Source organism: Canis lupus, chromosome 9 (assembly GCF_003254725.2).
Source record: "Canis lupus dingo isolate Sandy chromosome 9, ASM325472v2, whole genome shotgun sequence".
In the NCBI taxonomy this organism is placed as follows: domain Eukaryota; kingdom Metazoa; phylum Chordata; class Mammalia; order Carnivora; family Canidae; genus Canis; species Canis lupus.
In genome coordinates, this window is record NC_064251.1 from 19,212,768 (window position 1) to 19,228,065 (window position 15,298).

Consider the following 15,298-nt stretch of genomic DNA (forward strand, 5'->3'; position numbering starts at 1 on the left):
CCGTCCTACCACCCCCAGTGCACTCACCTCCTCTGCCTCGAGTCGGCTTTCTAATTTAGGCACTCTGCCCTTTCCTGGCTTTCTACCTCTGCCCCCACGCCACCCCTGGGATGTTGCGGCAAATTGCCCCTGCTTCTCCCCGGCACCCACGGAGGCCAGCACCCCTGCCAAGGGTTGGCACCTGTGGGTGGCAGCTCTTCAAAGTGCTGCTTGCTCTCTGCTTAGGGAGTTCCATCCAGGGAGCTCTGGTCTCCACCCTTTCATTATCATATTACCATATGCTTAGCTTCTTTTGGAGCAGGGACATGGCATCCTTCCAAATATTTCTGCATGCTTTTGCAAGTGCACACAATCTTTTTCAGCTACAAAAATGGGCTCATGCTACTCTGTTCTGTGCAACAGAACTTCTCTGATGATGAAAATGTTCTAGATCTATGCTGTCCACTATGGTAACTACAAGCCACATGTGGCTCCTGAGTACTTCAAATGTAGCTATTATGATGGAAGGAACTGAATTTTCACTTTAACATAAAGGTATTTAAACTGAAATGGGTACCTGTGGCTTATGGCCACTGTTTGAGACAGCACAGCTATTTATACTGTTCTGCAACTTGGTTTTTTTTCTACTTAAGAATATATTATAGATATTATTCTAAGTCAGTACACTTGCTATATTATTGCCATCATTAAATCTGATTCGCCTGTGGGGGCACTGGGCCAGCTGCTTTATTTGGATTATTTCATTTATTCCTCACGATACCTTTCCCATGGTAGAGCCAGATGAGGACCTTGACAGTCCCAGAACCTTGCTCCAGCCAGGCCCCCACAGGGACCCAGACACCCATTTCCATCACCTTGGTTCTCCAGGTGAACCATGAAAACTTTGCCCTGTTGCAGAGTGCCATAACAGGAGACATGGCTGCGAGTGGTTTGAGGCTAGAGTTGGCTAGAGCCTGTGGGACTTGAGAGGAAAGTCTGCTTCAGGCATCTGGAAGGAAGTGGTCGGTTTTCTTCCTGCAGAAAACATTTTCAAGTCCCAGATCACCCCCTCCCCCTGCAAACCCCTAACACTTGCACTCGGTACCTTCAGCCTGTGGGTGTTAGGCTTAGGGTGAAGGCCAGAACCCCAAGGCTTATGAGGAGAATTCCCCAGTGGGTGTGAATGCTGGCAGGGGGCGGCTCTTACTGTGCCTGTCACCTGCCAGCTCGTGGGGCGAGACTGAATCTGAGGAGCTGGGCTTCCTTCTTGCTGCAAGCACAGCTCTGTGGCTAAGCAGATACCCACCATTGACATTTGGCTGTATTCATAGTTTGCAAGGCACTTTCAAAATCTCCTCTCATTTAAACTTTGTGATCTCTCCACAGGAAAGCAAGTAACAGCAGACTTTTATAGACACTGAAACAGAACCTTGCAAAAATTCAGTGAAGGGTTAGGGTGAGGCAGCTATTAAACAGAACAGGTGGCCCTTCTAATCCCAAGGCTAGACTCTCCCCTGGCCCTGTGGGAGACAGGCATGCACTCAGGATTTGAGCCAGGCCTTTGCTTTACCCTGGACCTACCCCACTCCGCTTCTCACTACCTGCTGCTGTGGAAGGACCTTTAGCAGAGGGGCTGAAGCTGGGCTCTGCACCACCATCCTGCGGGGCCAGGCATCTCTGACTCCAGGCTGGCCCCAGGCAATGTCCAGACAGCCCCTGCCTTCGGCTGGCTTCCCCACCCACTCCCTGTGGCCAGCCCCAGGTCCCCAGCTCCCACCCTGCTTACCGAGGCCCAGACTTGGTTGCTTCTACTTCTGGGCCTCAGTGGAGGGGCAGACCTACAGAAGGTTGGCACCGGTGAGCAAGCAGTGGAAACACTAAACACAGCTACACAGAAGAGGATGTGGGCTCTAACAGCAACCTAACCCAAATCCAGTGCCCAGCTATGCTGTGTAATCGTCCCATGACTGGGCAGGTCTCCACCATTCTGGGCACCAATGTTTTCAGCTGTAAAATGGCAACAATAATTGCTAATGGTGTTCTGCTATAAAGACTAATTAATAGGGTTATTTGGTGGGGTGCGTATGAGTGAGGGTGTTTTATCTCTCTATCCTTTTTAATCTATCCTTCCCTTAAAGAGTTGGTCCTTCTGCTTAGTAACTTCTGCATTGTTTGCAGACTCTGGCCCTGCCACTGCTCACTCTCCCACTGTCCTTCTCCCCAGGCTGCTCCCGACAGATTGGCTTCTCATTTGTACGACCCAAGCTTTGTGCCTTCTCTGGCCTCTATTACTGTGACATCTGCCACCAAGACGATGCCTCGGTGATTCCAGCCAGGATCATCCACAACTGGGACCTCACCAAGCGCCCGGTAAGCCCTGAGCCCGGCCTGTTGTGGCCACACAAGGCTGCTAAGTGACAGACGAATGATCATACTTCTTTGCTGCTGCTCTTCATCTCTGTAAAGGAGGCTGGCTCTCGGGAAGCCTGGGTCACTGGTTCAGGCCCCATGATGGAGGGGGAGCCAGCAAGCAAAAAATGCAGTGCTGGTCTATAGCCTTGAGCAGAGCTCTGTCAGTGTCTGCCTTGATCCTCAGGTAGAGGTCTAAGGATGATTCTCTGCAGCTCCCCATGGCTACAGACAAAACTAAGGTACCAGCAGCCAGATGGATAGAGAGACAGACAGACAAGGATAGGTAGGTAAGGAAGGATAATTAGGATAGATTACATATATAACCGGATGGTGGATGGATGTGGATGGACAGGTGGGTGGGTGGGCTGGCCAACCAGCTGCACCTCCCCTTGGAGCAGTCAGCCTTTTCCATGGATCTGTTTCCATACGTTTGTAAAGTTGGGATCATCCTGGACTCATACCGCTTTATAACGTGCTTTGTCGACTTAGCATCACTTAGTCTTGGGTACTGTTTTATGTTCACCAAGTGCTTTTTAATTGGATGTATCCCAGGATCGTTCACATTTCTTCCTCTACACCTGAGCTTACCACTTACCTAACTGTGTTACCATTAGCAAATTATTTAGCTTTAGTTTCCTGGTCTCTAAAGAGGAATTAATAAGTGTGTGCCTCAGGGTTGTGTAAGAACTAACAGAGACAGGAGCCCAGTCTCTCAGAGCCCCTACATCAGAGCCCTTTTTTTCTCCTGAGGCCTGTCACACCTTTGGCCCCTGGTTCACTTGGTCAGGGCCTGCTTCCAAGAACACAAGCTTGGCTTCACCCCAAAGGCACAGATTTCTGTTTAAGACAGACACAGAAGCATAAGGAAGTGATTTGCTTCTCACAAGCTCCAGGCCAACTGGCTGAGCAACCTTGATGTGCAGATGTGTCCTCAGAGTACAGGGAAGGGTTGTGTATCACCCCAGCCTCCACCGTGCTGGGGACTGGAACCCCAAGAACAGTAGCTTCACTTTGGCTTTTTGGTTGGTTACCTTGTCCTCACTCCTGCCCTTGGTGGTAAGTATTTAACTAACTACACATAGAATATTAAACTCAGAACCACCACAAATGCAAATCATTCTTTGGCCGTAAAACACACTCACTATTTACAACACCCGGACACTGGTTAAGCCATCTTCTTATTTATTGCTGCAATCCTTGTGCCACTTCCTTCTCCCTACCAGAAAATGACAGTACTTTTCTGGGTATGTCTGAGATCAGGAAATATCCAGCTCTCGCTCTCTCAGAGATCTCTGGCCTGGGAAAGACAGGAACATTCGAAATAGAAAGTGGGTGGCTCGTGGGTGAGGGGCCTTATTGTTCACTGTTACCGCTGGCTGACCCATTTGTGCAGGGTCTGGCTGGCACTTGGCAGCATGTCAGCGCAGGACTAGGGATTCTTTCTCGCCTGTCTCCTGCAAGCCCACAGGCCAGGAACAGTCCAGGGGAGCAGGAAGCTCCTGCCTGTCCATAGCACTTGGCAGTTTTCAGCACGCATTCCTCTGTGTGATTTCATCAGAGCCTCGCCCAAGGATTGAAGCGAGTCATGGGACGGGCCAGGCGATATGGAGAAGAACAGTCTGAGAGGAGTCCCCGGGCCTTTGCTGCTCCACTGCCCATCAGGTCACAGGCTGATACTTCAGGGCTCTGAGAAATGGTAAAAGGAGTTGTCTGTTGCTGGGAAAGGCAAGAGATGGCAGTGGAACTGGATGACAGGAGGCCAGAGTCTCCTAAGCCCCCAGTGTGACCATCTCCCAAGGACCCTGTCACATTCCCGATGCTTCAGGGGCCAGCTGGGCCACACGGACACTCAGAGTCTGAAGGCAGCTCCCATTCCTGAGGATATGCTATGTGCCAGGAGCTTATGGATTTTCTTTTTATCTGAACTCAAAATAATCCCATAAGGGAGGTGCTTTTATTTTCCCCACTTTACAGACAAGGAAACTGAGTCACGGAGAGGTTAAGTAATTGTCACAAGGTCACACTGCTAGGAAGTGATAGAGTTGGGATTCAAATTCAATTCTGACTTGAAACCCCAACTCCAAGTTGATGGTGAAGAACGTCTCAGCTCCTCCGTCCTTCTCGTCACAGTGAGGAGGACACTGAAGGGGAGAGAGGCTTCTCGTTAGTTGATGAAACAGCCATCTGTGCAAAGACCACACTTCAGTTTAGACCCGGGCTCCACTTTCTGCAGGTAGATTAGATAGGCCACTTTAGCTTCTGTGAGCCTTCACTTCTTCATCTATAAAATGGGGATGATGACACCTTCCCCATTGGATTGTCATAAGCATGAGGAAAGGATGGGGCTGAGGATCTCTGTCTGGCACATGGTAGGTTCTCAGTAACTGGCTTTGGCATTAGGGTCAGGACTGAGGGTGGGACCTGCAACACCCTATCAGTTGGGAAAGGCTGGGATTCATCGCTCACCTCCACACAGGGACTTGGGGGAGCCTGGGTTGGTGCTGCTGGCAAGAGCTGGGGAAGTTGGAAAACCTCCTTAAGCCGGCTCTGATCTGTGGCTTCCTGTGGCTGGAGCCTGACTCAGACAGTCACCTGGTTCCTGCCTCCTTGGCCTCAGGCAGTGCCTGTTCCATGAGGCAGGAAAGTGGGGGCTGGGAAGACAGGAAAGAATGGGAAGGGTCTGTGGGCCCAGGGGGAGAAGGGCAGCAGCTGGTGCCATGGAGGGAGAATAGGTCTGGGCATTAGGTTAACTGGGTTCAGATCTTGACTTTTCTGAGCTATGGACATAGGCCCAGTCACTTCGACCCTGAGCCTCAGTTCTCTCATTTGTAAAATGAAGATGGCACCATGTCCCTTGGAGCTGGGTGGCTGGGTGAGTGAGTAGGTAAGACCATGCCCGTCCCAGAGGCACTCACCATCCTGTCCCATCCCCACTATGTGGTGTGCCCCAGATCTGCCGGCAGGCCCTGAAGTTCCTGATGCAGATCCGGGCCCAGCCCCTCATCAACCTGCAGCTGGTGAATGCCTCACTGTATGAGCATGTGGAGCAGATGCGCCTCATCGGGCGATGCCGGGAGCAGCTGAAGCTTCTGGGGGATTACCTGAGCCTGTGCCGAAGCGGAGCTCTGAAAGAGCTGAGCAAGAGGTGAGCATCCTGGACGCCCGTGTGCGCGCGCACACACACACACACACACACAGCTAGCACCAGCACAAGATGCCCTCTTGGGAGAAATGCCAGGGCTGGGCAGAAATCACTTTCCCATTGGGTTTGGGAAATGATCACATACTTGGAGAGTGGCTTTTACCTGCTCATGTATTCATTCATTCATTCATTCATTCATTCAACAGATATTTACTGAGAACATTCAAAGTTACCAGGCTTGTGGGCTCAACGCTGAGCAAGGCAGACCTAGGATCTACTCTCTAGAGGGGAAGGCAGATGAATAAGCCACTGGCTACAACAGGGAGGGAGCTGGGAGGGAGGCAGGATGCTTAGAAGTACCACTGTGAGCACTTTAAGAGGATTGGAGGAGGGCAGAGCAGGGAAGCCTTCCAGGAGGAACTTACAAATAAGGTGACACCTGAAGAATGAGTAGAAATTTAGAAAGGGGAAGAGACTCAAGAGTGAGTGATCCAGATAGAAAAAAGAGTGTGTACAGGCCATGAACAAAGGCCGCATACATGGAAAGAACAGAGAGAACTTGGATGGAGAGAGGGTGCAAGGAGGAAAGTGAGTGTGGTTGGGAGGCTGGGAGGCAAGGGCGGTGTAGCCTGGCCCTTTCCTACCCAGTCCTCCATCCAGGGCTGCTTTGTTGCTATCCAGCACAGCATCCCTCCTCAAATCCTCAGAAGGGGGCAAGACTGGGGCAGGACCCTCAGGATGTCCTTTGAGAAGCTTCTCAGCCCCCAGAGCCTAGGGACCTACTCAGGGTCTGGAAGTGATGCTGTGCTGCAGCATGAACTTAGGATCTTTCTGGGCCCTTTGTAAACCTCCTCACCCATAGGGCCCTCAGAAGGGCAGACCCCAGGTGGATGAGCTGGTGCCTCCTGTTCACTTGGGCTTTGTTGCTGGGTGTCTGGGCACTTGGAGCAGCTCACAAGCCCCTCACATTCCCCCCGTGCCCCCAGCCACTCCTCCACACAGGCATGGCACAGAGACCACCACTCTGATGGGCTGTAGCTCTAGAGTCCTGGCTACTGTCCTCCCAGGGCCATTCCTGCATGGTTGCTTGAGGCCCCAAGTGGTGCCCAGTATAGGCCCCGCAGGACTCTCAACAAGGGGGCTGCTGCAGGGAGCTCTCTCTTAGACATGAGGGAGAGGCTGGTTCCTCTTAGGCTCCCAGAGCAGCCAGCTGAGCCCTGGTCTCCACGGGACCTGAAAGGACAGAAAGCCCCTCTGGCGGCCACCATGAGGGACCCTAGCAGTCTGCTTCCCGGGGAGGCCTTGCCTGTCGTGATCATTAGCTGGATGCCTGGGTCTTCACTCACTGCCCTCCTTTCTGATATCCTGGGACCCAGAAAGTCTGCCCTCACTGCCCAGGGTGGTGAAATCTCCCTGTCATCACCCTCCAGTCAAGGGGATATTCTGCAGACCTCAGCAGACCAGGTACCTGCAGGGTGGTCCTGGGTGCTGGCCTCACTTACCTGAGGCCTTACCTCACTTACCTCACTTACCTCACTTACTCACTTACCTCACCTTACCTCACTTACCTCACTCACCCTGCTCAGATTGCTTGGTCATCAACCTAACTGACCTGTCTGGGCTGACCTGCTAGGCAGCCATGCCTTTCTCCCTGCCTCTGCTATTCCCATCCTTGGGTAGTAGCACTGCATACCTACTGTGCAGCCTACCAGCCTTCGAGAGAGCAAGGTTCAGTCAGTGGAAGTCCCATTTTAGAAGCAACGTGGGGGCAAGTGAAAGAGCTCAGGAGCAGCCTCTGCCCGGCCTCAGACTTGCTGTGTGACTGAGAAGTTGGTTTACTTCTCTCTGAGCCTAAGCTTTTTTGTCTACAAAATGGGCCAATAATCCCTGTGCCCATGCGGCCTTCCAGAGTTGTGGTGAGGGCCGGTGAGGGGCTCAGAGTCTGAGCAAGGACACACACAGGCAGACAGATGGCCCTGGGTCAGTATGGCTCGTGCCATGAGCGAAAGCACCAGACCCAGCCTCGTCAGGGCCAGAGGGCCAAGGAAACTCCCAGAGGAGATGGCATCGGAGCTGAGGGTTTGCAGGATTTTTTCTTCTTTTCTTTCCTTAAAAAAAAAAAAAAAAAGGTGTTTCTTCTTTGCAAAGTCAGTCAATATTCAGCATAAAAGAATCCAGCAGGCAGTTCCAATCACCCTTCCTCCAATCCCACCACCATCAGTCCTATTAGGGCATGCTTCCAGAACTCTGTCCTCACACAGGCATGTAGTGAACTGGGATTTTGCAAAAGAATTAGGAGAAGAAAGGGGAAGGGAGGGCCCAGCCTTCCTAGTTCAAAGGGGACCTGTGATATGGAAAGGGATGGGACTGTGGCTCATCGGGACCCTTGAAGGGGTTCAGTGCAGCTGGACTGTGGGTGCAGGAGCCAGACCTCAAAGGTCCCAGGTACCACACTAAAGGTGTTTGGATTTATCCTGCCAGCAGTAGGGAGCCCTTTGAAGGGATGTTCTCAACAGGGTCTACAAAAGGCCACTTTAGGGGGTGCCCTGCTGGCTAGTCAGTAGAGCATGCAACTCTTGATCTCGGGGTTGTGAGTTCAAACCCTACATGGGGTGTAGAGATTACCTAAACACAAAATATGTGTTTGTGTTTGGCAGTAGTGGGGGCACAGAGGCCGATGTAGTAATTAGCCCTGGGAAGCGAGGAGGCCTGGCCTGAGTTGGCCAGAGTGGAGGCTGAGGACTGGAATGGTTGAGAAGGAAGGGCAGGCCTTGAGTATGAGTGGTGAAGTCAGGGAGGATTTCCCCTCTGCTAGTGGCAGCCCTCTGGCTGGGCTCTCTGAGAGAAAGGAGATCCTCAGACAGGCCTGGACACATCTCCAGGGGCCAGAGAAGCCTCAGAGCTCCCTCTCTGCCCTTGGGAAGGAGCCATTAGAAACGCCCTGGAGGAGTGGGCAGAGAAGGCACTTAAGTTCAAAGGAGTCAGAGCCTCGGCCTGGAACCCAGCCCTGCCCACCCTGCCAGCCCTGCCAGCGCCCTTTCCCACCTCATCACTGGTTACAGGATAAAGGGGCAACCTCGCCTCTGTTTTCTCTCTTCCCGAGTTCCCTACAGATCTCTCTGGCCCCTTTCCAGCCTCACACCAGGAGAGGACAGAAAGGACTTTCCGATTGTGGGGTGGAGAACAGAGGCCTAGAGAGGCCCTAGGGTGTAGACCTCTCTCCTGACAGCAGTAGCATCTGACCCCTGGGCCAGTGCTCTGTCCCCTGTGGCTTGGACTGAGTACTGTGGAGGAAGCAACTGTGAGGCCTCACTGAGAGTATGGCAGGCCCAGGGTACAGTGGCTTGCAGGGAGAGTCTTGTGCCTGGCTGGTCCCCAGGGCTTCCATGACTGTGTAGGGATGACAGAGATGACTCTCCATCCAGATCAGCCCCACCCTTCCTGCCAGTTCAGGGACGGCCTGTGCGCCCCCCGCCCCCTGCGTTTTCCTGGTGATAAATGGCGGCTTCCTGTTCCCAGAAAGCTGGAAGTTTACTGGGGAAACCAGAATGGTGAACCGAGCAGTAGTGTCCTCACCTTTCGTGGCATAGCGTGGCCTGCCGGGCTATTTGGTGGGACTTGTCACCCTGCTCCAGGTTTCTCCAGATCACATCTGAGGCCATAGGGTGGAGCATGGCCAAGCCCCCATCCCAGATGCTCCTGGGGCAGGTTTGCAGCTGCCTTAGGCTTGGAGCATTCTCCCCAACCCCAGCCCCCACACAGGCACACATAGCAAGGCCAGGCAGGTGGTGTCCCAGGGGGATTTCTGCAGCCATTTACTCTCTATCCCTGAGGATGGAACCCCTCAGATCTCTGCCACTACTGAGGTTGAAAGTAGAGCCACCCTCATCGTGTCTCCCCCATGCCCCACCCCACTGTGAAATGGGATCTGCCTTCCTTAGACCACATCGCCATGACTCTCACATAGCACTGAAACTGGATGCTTGATTGTGTCCCTCCGCTTGCCCAGGGGCTATAGGGGGGCAGAGGCTGCCTCCTATGCATTTCTGTCCCACTGTCCCTAGTATGGAATGGTGGCAGTAATGACAACAGCTAACACCTTCAGGCATTCACTGGGATGGATAAGGGTGCAGGCTCCAGAGGCTGACTTCTGCATTCAGGTCTCCAGCTCTCCTGTCGAGGTGGGGATTATAAGAGTACCAACCTCACAGGACAGTGCAATGAGTTAATGGATATAAACCTCTAAGCCCAGTTCCCAGTATAAATGTTGGCTCTGGTCATCCTCCTCCTCATTATAATTTTTTTAAAGACGTTCTATGTTTTATAACCTTTAAATTTTTTTGGAATATTCTTCAGCTCTATTGAGGCATAACTGATAAAATTATAACATGTTGAAAGTGGATATCATGATAATTTGGTGTATGTATATACATTGTGAGACGGTTCCTCCCATCTGGTTTATTCACACATCCATCACCTCACTACTTAGGTGTAGATTTTTGGTGAGAGCATTTAAGTTCTACTCTCAGCAAATTTCAGTTATACGATACAGTGTTATCAACTCTAGCTGATAATCATTCGTTTTTTACTGTGTGCTGGGCACTATGCCAAATGCTTTAAATAAATTATTTAATCCTCAAAGAGCTCTATTTCTCAGGTGAGGAAGCTTGAGTTGTAGAGATGTTGAGTAATTTGCCCTGGGTCACCTGGAAGACCAGATCCCCAACCCGGGCGCCCGACCGCGCTCTTAGGCACCGCCCTGGCCAGGCATTCATACCCAGTGAGCAGCTGAAGGAATGAAAACAAACACAGGTTGCCCCAGATCGGGAAACCCTTATAAGGGGCCTCTTCTGTTTTGTTTGAAGGCTCAACCACAGGAATTACCTCTTGGAGTCTCCCCACAAGTACAGTGTTGCCGACCTCCAGCAGGTGAGAATGCCTTTCTCTACCCCCAGAGGGGCCTCATTCCTGGAGACATCAGACGGGAGGGGTGGCTGCAGCTTTTCAGCACCTCAGACTATGTGTCTGGCTGTCCCAGGATTCCTGGACGGTGACTGAGCGCCAGCCCCCTGCAGTTAGCAGGCAGTCCAGCAAAGCCTGGGGAACAGGAGCGCCTTGGCCCCTTCCCTGCCTCTGGCCTCGTCCCCAGCTAGAGGGCAGCAGGAAGAGAGGCCCCAGGCCTGAAAGTTGAGGACATTCCTTCCTTCAGGGAGGGCACTGTGGATTTGGGTCTCATCCTTAAGCCGGTTACCCCCAGTGACCTCCATGTGGGGGAGCTGTACACCTGCATTGTTCAGCCTGGACCGGGGAGGGGGGGTTCTTGCCCAAGTGGGAAGATACTCTTTGGGAATAGGAGTTCTTGAGGCAAGGTGGAGCCACATTTTATAGATGGCCTCAGCCTCAGCACAGCTACCCGAAAGGCCTGTCGGCCTGCACTTGCCCTCCACAGATCGCGGACGGAGTGTATGAAGGGTTCCTCAACACCCTGATTGGATTTGCCTCCCAGCACGTCTACCACTGTGACCTGTGCACCCAGCGTGGCTTCATCTGCCAGATCTGCCATCACCACGACATCATCTTCCCCTTCGAGTTTGACACCACAGTCAGGTATGCGGGACACCCAGCCTGCCACCCCACCCCTATCCACAGCTGGCCCCAGCTATCCAGGAAGGCAGGCCCAGTGCCATTGTGCAGAAATACAGAGACACCCTGTCTGTGCCGGTACCGATGCCCTGAGCAGTCACGGAGGCTCCGGTCCAGCTCAGAGAGCCCTCCAAAGGCCCCTGCCTAGATCAAGGAAGCTGTCTGTCTCCCTAGAGAGGAGGTGGCTTGCTGCCTCTTTGAGCGGGGGCCTCAGTTTTGTCATCTACAAACAGGGTGAGGAGGGACTGAATGAGTTACTGCCCCGGAGCATTGGCACAGGCCAGACACAAAGTGGGCACCCTGTGGGTGGTACCTGCCTGCCTCTCTCCTGCAGTAATGATGGATCTTACCCGATTATCACTCATTATCAGAAGCCTCTAAATGGAAAAATTCATCCACCAAACCTCCATTCCAGCCCGTGTGGGAGGGGAAAACTGAGCAGGTGGGAGCATTCATTCATGTTCAGTAGGTGTCTCATGGCCTAGATTCAGCCCCTAGGCTGAGTTTTTTAAACGGCAGAGGGTTTTCAACATAGGCAAGAAGTCATGTCATGAGTCTCAAGCAGCATCTTAAAAAGTGAATTTGAGCAGAGAGTGTCAGCAGTGCCTGTGGTGTGAAGGAGGGTAAGCATTGTCGCGAGGTTTTATTTGACCATGCAGGGGCAGCGCACAGGTGCCTTGGGTGGCGGGAGCCGCTCAGCCTCCCCGCGGGTTCTGGTCAGGAAGGCTGGCCAGCCCCCGGCCCATGGCACAGGCGGTGCTTGCTGCTATCCCCCAGGTGTGGCGAGTGCAAGACCGTCTTCCACCAGAGCTGCCAGGCCGTGGTGAAGAAGGGCTGCCCCCGCTGTGCCCGCCGGCGCAAGTACCAAGAACAGAGCACTCTCACCTAAGTCAGCGAGCTGTCCCCACCAAGGCTGCGGGGTGGCAGCTCGGCTCACCCATCTCAGCTGGGTTTGGCGTCAGTCTGGATCCTCTCAAGGTGTCACAGCTGTCTCCCCTGTCACGAAGACTCCGATGTGACCAGAGCACGAGCCTACCAGAGGAAGCCCTCGATGATGTCACCCAGTCCCTCTACCACCTGTCTGCTCCCGGACATGGGGACATCATCAGATGCCCCCATTCCAGGGGATGCAGGGAGGGGGAACTTTGCACTAATCAGGCCCCAGCTCACCTCACAGACATGGCACATCCATCAGGGCTGTTCAAACACTGTGGAAACAAGACTTGGGCGCATTCTCAATTCCACATTCCTGATTAAAAGGTCTAGTTTTTTAAGGCAGGTTTTTTTTTCCCCTTCATATTTCAACGGAAAATATTTTTTTATTCTTGACCCTACACAAGTCACCCAAGAAATCCAGGCCTTCTCATGCTGAGCAAATGTGTGGGAACACTTGGCCCGCAGGCAGGCGGGCGGCTGGACAGGCAGGCCACTGCTGGGCCAGAGCCTGCCAGCTGGACTGGGTGCCTTTCCTTCTCCTACACCGGGCGCTCACTGCCCACAGCTCAAGTATGACGTGCCAAACTGCCCGGGGGCTGGTGGGATGGGTCTCGATGACCGTCCTCTCCCTCTCCCTCTGTTTGCCCTGCCCTGTCCACCTCACCTGGAAGCCCCATCCCCTTTCTCCATGTCAGAGCCCCCCAGCTCTCGTGTAGCTAGGGATCTTGGTCCCTGAGGGAGAAGGGAGGGACTTGGAACCCGCACTGTCAGCACTTTGAGCCTTTCTTGGCTCAGGGCAGGGTGGTCATCTTGCCTACCCCTTAGCCCCTCGCCATCCCATCCTACCACAGACCCGCAGCCAGATGGGCCGGGGGCGGCTGCAGACATACTCTCGCCCTGTTCCCCCACCGCATGACTGAGCCCTGTGGGAACAGAGGCAGGCTGGGCCCACAGAGAGGGCAACAAGCCCAGGCCAGCGGCCAGCCTCGGGCATCGGGACTGCCAGGCCCCGCACTGTGGAGTGGTGACCCCATCCTTCCACAAAGAGTGCCGGCCCTGCTGCAGAGACGCACAGGGACACGTGGGAGCAGCCACCTGTTGGAAGGACACTGAGCCTCAGTTTACAAAGCCATGAATTCACAAAGCTTTGCTGGACTGGCCCAGGAGGGGCCCTACCAGAGACCGGAAAATGTCATTGGAGCATGATTGCCTTTTCAAGGGGGTCTTGGGGTAGAGCAGGAGCCTGCCATTGTTTTCAAAGTGACCTTTAGACCCTGGGGTTTGGGGGTTGATTTCTCTGCTGCCTTATCCCATCTTTCCTGGACCCACAGCCCCCACCCCAACCCCGCGGCCCTCGGTCCTCTGGCCATCCTCTCTGCTCTCAGCTTGAATTGGGGGCCTCAGGTGGAGATTGCCTGTCACTGTAAAGAGCTGAATCTACTCCCACCTCTCCCTGGGGGTGATTCGGCTGCTGAGTCACCTGCCCAGCCCTGTGAAGCTGGATAAATTGTGCAATAGAACAGAGGAGGTGGTGGGGGGTGGGGGTGCCTGTAACAGGGGGCTGCCCCACAACTTCTCTGTCCCCGGCACGGAAGATGGTGCACACCTAGGCCCAGCATGCCAAAGCCTCCTAAATGGGAAAGTGGGTCCTTATCCCCATCCTGCACCCCCATAGCCGGCATTAATGCTCCCCCACAGACCCAGCCTAAGCAGAGCTGCAGGTGCCCCAGGTCCCCAAGTGGACAGGGGCTGGCCTGGGGTGGGCAGTGCTGCCCAGGCCCAGCCCTGGCTCCTCAGGCCCGTGAGTATGTTATGTGCACCAGAAGGTGCCCTAGGAGGCAGCAGGAGTGAGGCCCTAGGGAGCTTGCTTAGGTTGGGTATCCACCCCGCCGCCGCCCTCCCAGGGACTAGTAGCATTAGAACTGACCCTCTCCCCAGCACCAGAAAGCTGCTAATCAAATGAGTTGACTTTTACCCTCTCACCTCCAATGGAAAGCTGATGTGAACCTCAGTGGTGCCCACACTATTTTTAAAATGCCATTTTATGCAATAAACTGTTTCTAGCGGGGGGGGGGGGGGGGACGCTGGCCCTGAACAGCGCTTTGCAATGTATGGAAGGAACTGCTACTGTGTGCATTTTGGGTGATTTTGCAGTAAAGACCTGATCTTTTTCACCTGTGATCTTGCTTCTGAATCCTGATGCTGCCACTGGCTGGGGGAGGCCACCAGCCATCCTGTGGTTGGATGCCCCCCCTCATTAGCTGGGGAGGCCTGGAGAGGGAGGGTTGGTAGTAAACATTTGCAAGCAAGGGGCGCGGGCACGCAGGGGAGAAGAGGTGCCACTAGGAGTCCTGGCCAGGGAGCCAGGGGGAGATTTCGGGGCCTTGCTGGAGGTCTCCTCACGTACACTCATGCATAACAGATGAAGCTGCTGCCTGAAATCCCACCAGAGTGGCACCTTCCCTGTGCCTGTCAAAGCACAGAGCCCTGACACTGGAACATGAAGAATGTTGGGACTATTTCCTACTGGGTTTTCCAAGGCAAGAGGGGGGCTTAGAAAAGGCTGAGCAGCACCAGAATCAGGGATCCCAGTGGCCTAGACTTGGCCACTACCTTCCTCTAAGTGCCAGGAGAAGCCCACCACTGCCCGTGGTGAGGCCAGAAGAAGGAAACAGACTAGTTCCAGGGAAGGCAGATTGTGGGAAAATGTGACTGAAACACTCTGCTCTGTCTGCAGTTCCTTGTCCTTGAAGATGCCTTTTGGCCCTGGGGGAGCACCTTCTGCACATCCCCTGAGCCCCAGCTTCCCTCAGGGGCCTCAAGTCTCTCCAGGTCAGTAGGAAGTGGGCTCTGAGAAGACAAAAGGAACTGGGTTTGAGGCCTAGGGACAGGGAGGCCAGGGCCAGGCGACCTGGGTGCCTCATCCTCAGCAAGGTGCCTCTGAGGACATTCCTTTCTCCCTTCCCCCTCCTGCCTGAAGGAGAATGAGGGGTTGGAGACAACCCAACACCAGAGAAGACAGCTCATCTTCTAATAAAAATAATGTTCATAATAACAAATGTGTGCTCCTATAATAATGTGATACTATACTGTGCTTAGTGCATCTCATTCAATCTCGCCAACTACCCTGGGAAGTAGGTGTCACTGTCCCCAGTTTACAGGAGAGAAAATTTCAAGTGCTAGGAG

At 53.6% G+C, this 15,298-nt stretch overlaps 1 protein-coding gene across 1 annotated transcript in view; it reads left to right on the top strand.

Annotated features, from left to right (window-relative positions):
• PLEKHM1 (pleckstrin homology and RUN domain containing M1) overlaps window positions 1–14,293 on the top strand; it is a 40,940-nt gene extending 26,647 nt beyond the window's left edge. The window contains 5 exon segments of the mRNA XM_035721193.2: window positions 2,204–2,349; window positions 5,343–5,536; window positions 10,399–10,462; window positions 10,983–11,140; window positions 11,954–14,293. Coding sequence (XP_035577086.1) covers window positions 2,204–2,349; window positions 5,343–5,536; window positions 10,399–10,462; window positions 10,983–11,140; window positions 11,954–12,065 — 674 coding nt within the window. The 3' untranslated portion in view covers window positions 12,066–14,293.
• The last annotated feature ends 1,005 nt before the right edge of the window (window positions 14,294–15,298 follow it).